This window comes from Larus michahellis, chromosome 5 (assembly GCF_964199755.1).
Source record: "Larus michahellis chromosome 5, bLarMic1.1, whole genome shotgun sequence".
In the NCBI taxonomy this organism is placed as follows: domain Eukaryota; kingdom Metazoa; phylum Chordata; class Aves; order Charadriiformes; family Laridae; genus Larus; species Larus michahellis.
In genome coordinates, this window is record NC_133900.1 from 48,219,642 (window position 1) to 48,227,623 (window position 7,982).

The window sequence follows — 7,982 nt, forward strand, 5'->3', positions numbered from 1 at the left end:
GTTCTTCTTCCATCTTCTCGTTGTTAGATTCTGATAAAGTGATTGAAGTCTGTCACAACACATCATCTAATTCACTAAGCCTTGTGCCTGTTCAGGAGGGGCCAACTCCTCCTGATTCAAGAAGCGATAACAGAGATTGCAGTAGTCAACAGGAGTGCTTCCTTGTGTTCATTGGCTGCTCTCTTAAGGAAGAAGATATAAAAGACTGGCTCCGAGAAACTGCAAAGCAGGTTTGTGGGCATGTTTACTTCTGTTCAGTGTGATCTGTTTGGCATTTCTTAACAACAAAAGGAGGAATCGAAGTGTCTTGATGAAACTTTTTAATATCTCTTTCTCTTCTACCAAGGTATTAGCATTCCAGGGTGTAACTGTGCTCCAGACAGAGGACTAACAGTTTGCAAATGTGTATTGTAATTTGTTTATTGTTTTAATATCTGCTACAGTGTATTTGTGGATTGATCTACTTTTGAACGTTTGAGCACAAATGGATTACATCCAGAATAAACACAATATGATTTAGCTGAGATGTGATTGCCAAAAGCTGAAGTGTAGTATGAAATAAATCTTATTGAGGTACCTGAATGCTGCAAAGCTGAAAACTGTTTTGATTCACTAAATTAAACCTCCTTGGAAGTAGTCCACTGAAATGGAGGGTGTAGTTTTTTTCACCTTGTCTTACTTAATTTGTCAAGTGTGCAGCTATGTAAGACTTCATGTATTTCTGTATGGCTAATGTACCTATGCAATAGAAGTTGGAGTAGGGAAGAGGAAATATGCACATCATAAGCCCAGAAGGCACATTTTGCAGTTGTGATTTCTTGCTAACTTCACAGTGACTGGCATGACTTGACCAGAATGAGATGGTTTGCTGCTACACAACAAAGCAATAGCAGCAGGTATTACTTTTGCCAGGCTGCACATTAAGGTCTTCGGAAGTGAGTCTTGAGGTTTGATTCAGAAATATACATGGACAGAAACTGTTCAACCATATGAATTGCGTATTTTAGCACTCTAGTTGGAACCTGAGCCTATAGTTCCAACTGTGCCCTTTTGTGATGCCCATTTTGGAACATTAGTTAAAAATACTCATGGTTACTTCTTTATGGCTTAGGATTTGCATAGTATCTCTAAAAAGTTGTGTAGGAAGGGAAAAAAGTTTCCTGCAGACCAGTGGTGGAGCTGTTCCTAAATATCTTCAGGTTCTCACCTCTGTTCTATCAGGTTGTGTTACTTCAGGGAAATATACATTTTCTGTGATGATATCACATGGGTAATATATGGAGACAAATGCTTTTGATGTGTAAGAAAGCACTCTAGGGAATGCTGGTTTAATTTTATGAAAAGTTGGAACTTTAATGCTATCTCAAGTGTGAAGTGCTTCCTCTTCGAGCAGTTCAAGAGTACACAGTCTTTGTACAGTCTCACTAGTCATGGCTAATTTAGGGTTTCACATAGTTCTAAGAGTTGCTGCATGAAAGAAAACTAAATTGTTTTTCTGTTCCTGTGCCAGTTTCCTTTGTTTTTGTAGTAGAGCTGTATATAAATGGTGTTATTTAAAATACTTCTAGAATTTGTCATTTCTAACAGTGCTTTATGTGAGATCACTTAATTTTTACTGTTGTTTTCAGAACATAGTTGTTGAGTGCCTTGATATAATCGAATAATTCTGTCTAGAAACTAATTTTTAAAATACACACTTTTAAAAGGAGTATTTCTGGACTGGGCTTGAGCATGATCACATGTGATCATAGATTTTGCTACTGTTATCCACATTTTCAGGAAAGAACTTAGTTTTCTGTTCAGTGGTTTTGTTTGCTTGTTTTTCTTAACTAAACTGTAGTATCACGTTGTCACTCAGTAGGTATATAACTGGGGTCTAATTCTTAATACAGAAACCTCAGAGGAAAGCCCTGAAAACCAGAGGAATGCTAACCCTTCAGGAAATAAAAAACATTCATGTAAGTAGAAGCAATTAATGGCAAGTCTTGCTTTTGGCTGATTTTCTTAAATATCCATTTGAATGATAGAGCACCTCCCATACTTGCCATAACAAGTGTGCTAAGCACTAAATTATTGCGGCACTTACTGTCCTTTTATATACACCAAATATAAGTGAGGCTGTCCAGGAGGGATTTGAGAGATGAATCTTGGTGTTATGTCAGGGCTTCAAGTTACCCCCTAAAAGTATGGGGAGGTGTAGGGTATTGCATACAATTTTGGTTACTGTAATAGTCCTTCCCCATATTTTCTCCCTGTTCTGTGCAGGTTGTCACATGCAAATTAGGATCCCAAATGCCTAATCCTGCCCTCATCAACTACCTTGAGGTTGTAGGTGCTATCTCTAAAGTTGGGCTCTTAAGAGTTTGGCACGGCTATGGTTAGTGTCACTGTACCTAACTCCCCTAGTCCATATGGATGTCATTTGTCATACTGCTTTTTCAGAGCGCTGCTTTATAGCCAGGAGCCATACCTTCCTCCCTGGCTATTAAGTTCATCAGAAGGAATTTTTCTTTTATCTATTTAAGTTTGTTAGGACTGTCTCTAAGCAGTTTTGAGTTTTAAGTGTTTAATGTACGGTATATTCTTTCCTAATGTAGGTGAAACGCCACTTGGATCCACTTCCAGCTGGTTATTTTTACAACGGGACGCAATTTGTGAATTTTTTTGGTGACAAAATGGATTACCATCCACGTATCCTTTAAAAAGTGTGGGGTTTTGGTGAAGGTTTTAAGTAGGCAACAGGCTTTGTAAATCAGAACTGTAGGCTGTCAAAACACGATATGGCGAAGAGCTGGTTTGATTTGCAGGTGATGGTACGAAGTGAAAAGTTTTGTTCCTTAAATCTGAGCGTGGCTACTTGCCATTTAAAGCTTACTGTTAAAACGCTTTTTCAGAGATATGATCTGAGAAGCAGAATAGAACCAACGTAACAATGCCCAAACTGTATATGAGCTCATGCAGAGAATAATTTATGGACCTCAGCTTGTCAAAGAAATATCTTTCAAATCAAATAGTGCTTTAATATTGCTGAATGCCTGGTCGTGACTGATAAAACTTCCAAAAGAATATAACTTTCCATGCACATGCATGCATATACTCAAGTAAAACCAATCAGGGTTGTTTCAGGTTTTACTACAGTATCCTTTTTTCTGCCACATATTTTGCAGTGAAGCTGGTGTTAAATGATTGCTCTCATTTTGTAACTCAGTATGAGAAAAACCTTGTTGGATGCAATACAGTAATATGAACAGGGTGTTCGGAATTAGGTGTGGAGATGCATTTTTTTGTCATCGCTTTTTAAACTCACTTAAGGAAGTAAAACCTTATTTTCAAACTACTTCAGCTTAGCAAGCAGTTTGATTTACTATCATTGTGGCATACACACATTTGTAGATGAACTGTCCTCGTGGTCTTGTTTGGTGACAGTTTGCAGTACATGAACTAGAGCTGAAGCAGGGTCCTTCGGATTTCTTTCCAGAAATTCTTTCTATTTTTTTTTAATTTAAACCTGGTCATATTTTTGTCTTTGGCAAGAAATGCCAGAGTAATACTAATGTTCCAGTGTATTCCTGTTCTTCTTTCTTGTTTTCATAACCTTCTATTGCTTTTGTCTTTGTTTTATTACTGAAATTTCAAATTTGGTATTATATTCCCAGTTTACTTTTCACTTGAACCTCGACAAACTTTACAAAAATCCAAGTGGGTTCTGTGATTCTCTTTTGGAATAAGAACATACCGTTATTTTCTATGCCCTGTGGGACAACTTTAAAATTTTAAATCAGCAGACTTCTGTCTGCAGGGTAAGCTCCTAGTTAGGGTATAATGGCAGAAAATAGCCTAACAACGAACTCGGGACTCAACATTCATGGGACCTTTACTCCACCACCATCTTGGTGTTTGGCAATAAAATATGCAGGCACTGGTTAACCACTTCTGGATGATTTGAATTTTGAGCAGAGTTTTTTAGATTTCCACTTAACCAAAATAGCTGTAAACATCTGCAAACCTGCTGTAGTTTTGCTGTTCCTATGTTCTTCCTCTTGATTGGGAAATGTCTATTGTGCAAATCCTATATTCCCCAATAATAGAGAGTAGTTGTGGTTAGGTCTGGCTGCGGGACTTCCGGAAGGTAATATATTGAATTTCTGGTTTTAGTAAGTGTCCTTGAACTGTCACATCCTTCAAAAAACCTGTTATGTTCTTTTCTAATGGACACTATTTGCAACAAATGTTTTTCCTTAGTGTTTCAAAATCAGTAATGGACCAATTCATGAATGATTACTTGGAAGAAGCCAACAGGGAAATAGAGAAGTACAACAGAGAATTAGAAGAACAAGAGTATCATGATCTCTTTGAGCAGAAGACATAAGCATGTGCGTTCTGTGCATTTCTGAATCGCCTACTGTCAGTAACCAAAAATGCTGTTGTCCTTGCTGGTTAACTAGAAAATTAAGTGAAATGTCAGTTTTCAGCACTCCTTGTAAGACTAAGAGATCATTCCTGTAAGGTTGGCATTTTAATATGGTAACTGCTTAGCTGTTTGTACTGTCAGGTTTGCTTCCACTTCACCTTAATTCCAGACTGTAAAAAGCATCACCTGGAATCTCTGGCTAGTAGTGGAAAACTTGTTTAAAAGAAGAAAAGAAGCAAAACTGTATTCCCTGGTAGGTCAGAATGTAATCACGGAATTGGTCTGTCGTGCAGATAATCAAACTTCTTTAATCTCTGGGTGTCCGTTGAAACTTGTTGCACGGGAGCATTGATGAGCAGCAGTATATGTCAGCATGTGGGATTGGGGGATGTTCCTAAAGCGAGAAATGGGGGAACATCTGAAAAAACTCGGAAGAGTACCTAATCCCACAGCTGTTTGGGTGTTCCCAAAGCGAGAAATGGGGGAACATTTAAAAAAAATTCAAGCGAGTACCTAATCCTGTATCTATTGGGGTGTTCACAAAGCGAGAAATGGGGGAACATTTAAAAAAAACTCTGGAGAGTACCTAATCCTTTCTCTGTTAGGATGTTCCCAAAGCGAGAAATGGGGGAACAATTAAAAAACTCGCAAGAGTACGTAATCCCCAGCTGTTAGGGTGTTCCCAAAGCGAGAAATGGGGGAACACTTAGGCATCTGCATTTTTCTGAGGGGACAGCGTGTCTCTCAATCTCTGCACAGTTTGAATCTGCCATTGAAATTTTGACTTTTCTAAGGAAAAGGGTGAAACAATAAGTGGAGATAATCTTGCTTTTTTCTTGGTGTTATTGGTGTTCTGGAAAATATGACATGAATGGCAGTAATCTGCAACTTGCTGCTGTTTAGAAGATTATCTCTGAAGGATTCTTATTTCAGTACTAAAAATGAAGCAAAGCAAGAGAAGAGGGAGATTCTTTAGATAAAGAATTCCTTTTCATGAAGATGACTTATTTCCAAAGGGAAAAAAATATCAAAAACTATACTTGAAATATGAAAGAACCTGTTTGTGAAGCTTTCAGAAGAATTTGCACGCCATAACATTTCACTAACTTAATACACCAGGTTTTAAGTACTGGCAACAAAACCTTTATAGTTACTAAATTATATTGTAATAGGAGTACTGGCAACTTGTCCTCTAACTTAATTTAGTACAATTTTATGTAAGACATCATAGATCACTGACTGAAGGATTATAAGGTACCCTAGCATCTACTTAAGGGTAATTATTGAAGCTTATTTGAATAAGCAGATTATTGTAACATGCGGTGTGTTCAGAATTTAATCAAGCGAAAACAGTCTAGGAGAATGTTTTTATTTTCATATTCCTTTGCCTTAGGAACAGCTCAATCTTCCAACATAACTGCAACTTTTCTTTTTGGGCAGATGTATGTAATGCAGTAAGAAATGGAGCGAATAATTTTTTACAGTACACTTAAAACACTTACAACATGTCCACACAGTCTGTTTCTGTGGCAAGAAAATGAGATTTAACTCCTGCTGTCAAACCTAAGGCTAGATACAGTTTTATGCCTTACTTAAGAAATATATTTTTTACCTTTGGAATCTGAAACGGCTGAAATTACAAAAAGCCTGTCAAAAACTGAAACACCTTTTGGGTAGACTTTCAGTGCACATTGCTACTAGCTGTCTCGGTGCCTGTGCTGTGGTGATTATACAGTGCAGAGGTAGAATTCCAGGTGCTGCAGATTGGGATAGAGATGTTGATAAGGTTTCGTTACTAGCTTTCCTACTAGATTTCAAAAAGCTGTCTGAATTTAAGAAACATTTTATTTTATTTTTTTTTTTGCACACCACGAGACTTTATAAACTTTATAAACTACTTGTATCCTGGTAAAGTACAATAAAAGCCAGCGATTAGTTTGTGTTGCTAGGCTTTCTGGGGTCACCCGTATTACAGGTATAGAGCATCGTGATAAGGCTCGTGAGTTTATCTATGCATGGCTATACTTTAGTCTTAATATGCTGTAGTGCCTGGTAGAATAAACGTAGCTAGCAGTGGACTTGGGGCGGGAGGGCTAGCGGGTGTTTACAAACTAAGTACAGTTGGTTGCATGAAACTATTTATCAGACCAGGATTATTAGAGTACGAAATTCTGGTCGTAACACTGCAATACAAAGGGGCATTAGAAAATTCTTTAAAAAATTATAGTTCCTTGCCAATAAGCTTAGTGTAAACCCAGTGTGCTCCTTTTCAGTACAAGTTATCTAATCTGCAAAGCCATATTTCTAGAATAGTGGTATGACTATGTAATGTCAGAAGAAATACCAGGGGTTGGGACAGCAGGCACGTCCTTGATGCTTTGTCTCAACTCGTGAGTCAATAACAGAGTAGGTTTAAGTGCAATTGAACGATAGATGAAGATACTGTAGCTTATTTTGCTCTGCTGAACTCTTTTTAAGAACCCCAATTTGTGCAGCTCTCGAAAATTAACTGTTGATGGGGCCAATTCATCTGGGCTTGGTGTAGTGAGCTGTAATTACAAGTGAGATGCCCCGTGAACAAAAAGGAAATAAGTATTCAGAATTGGCGTGCTACTGTGCAAATTGAGCTGTTCCTTAAAAACTGAAGCAGAAGAGCTCAGAACAAAGGCCTAGTATACTTATATACTGTACTGCATGCTATATGGTAATAGCTGTGTATTATAAAGACCTTTCACCATACTGGTACTATTTCAATATTTTGGTATTGAAATAATTTGATTACCTCAATTTTTTTTTTTATTTTTTAACTGTGACTTTAAAACAGAAAAAATACCGAAATAGTGAAACTGTGACAATGGTATCCTTTAAACATAGTAGTGCCTTGCAGATGACATCATTTATTCACGAAGCATAAAATAAATGGATGTCATGGGTTGTATTGCTTGCACCCTCTTTTTTTTAAAGGAAAAACGGTTTTGGTGAAAGGACTTAAAATTAACCTAGTGAAGAATATTAGCACAAATGGTTAAACTGTTTAAAAGAAAACTCTTTGAGGACTAAAATGTGTAAATGCCTGATGCTGCTGATAGTTTAATATCAGTTGCTGATTATTTTGGAGTTACTTCTAACAATCAGCAGCACTTTTTTTAGAAGAAGAGCATAACTTTTGTACTCTGGTCAGAGATGTTTATACTGTATCAAACCCCATCTGTAGGGTAATCTGGTTTCCTCACTCTTTTGAAGTTGAGGTAAGGATTGAGATACTTCTAAGGGTCTAGTTTTGAAAATTTTTTTAGCTACTGTAAAACTGAAAAAAAAAAAAAGCACCATTTCTAAACCACAAATGTTTGGATACAGAAAAAGTGCCATTACGCTGTTCCTCTGTCTCTTACTGTATTTTGAAAATTGGTAACAGTAACTTTGTGTCCAGGCGTTTCTGATGTTGTGAAGAAGTGCTGAGAGTCCTCAAGGGGTTTACATGCTTTGCTGACCTTCATGTTAGCGGCTTGTGGTGGTGTTTTTTTTTTTTTTTTTTCCCTCACTGAGAATGAGTGTGATCAGAAGTTACTGA

The 7,982-nt window shown here is 37.3% G+C and overlaps 1 protein-coding gene across 2 annotated transcripts in view; it reads left to right on the forward strand.

Moving 5' to 3' along the window:
• The window catches only part of DNAAF9 (dynein axonemal assembly factor 9), a 77,332-nt gene extending 69,611 nt beyond the window's left edge, over positions 1 to 7,721 (forward strand). The window contains exons 33-36 of one of the 2 annotated variants that reach the window (XR_012587008.1): positions 28 to 230; positions 1,893 to 1,958; positions 2,598 to 2,691; positions 4,257 to 5,423. Coding sequence is in view for 1 of the 2 variants with exons in the window: in XM_074587199.1 (XP_074443300.1) it covers positions 28 to 230; positions 1,893 to 1,958; positions 2,598 to 2,691; positions 4,257 to 4,369 (476 nt within the window). In the remaining variant the exon portion in view is untranslated. Of the gene's footprint in view, positions 1 to 27; positions 231 to 1,892; positions 1,959 to 2,597; positions 2,692 to 4,256 lie in introns of both variants that reach the window. The other variant, XM_074587199.1, reaches the window with a different exon arrangement.
• The last annotated feature ends 261 nt before the right edge of the window (positions 7,722 to 7,982 follow it).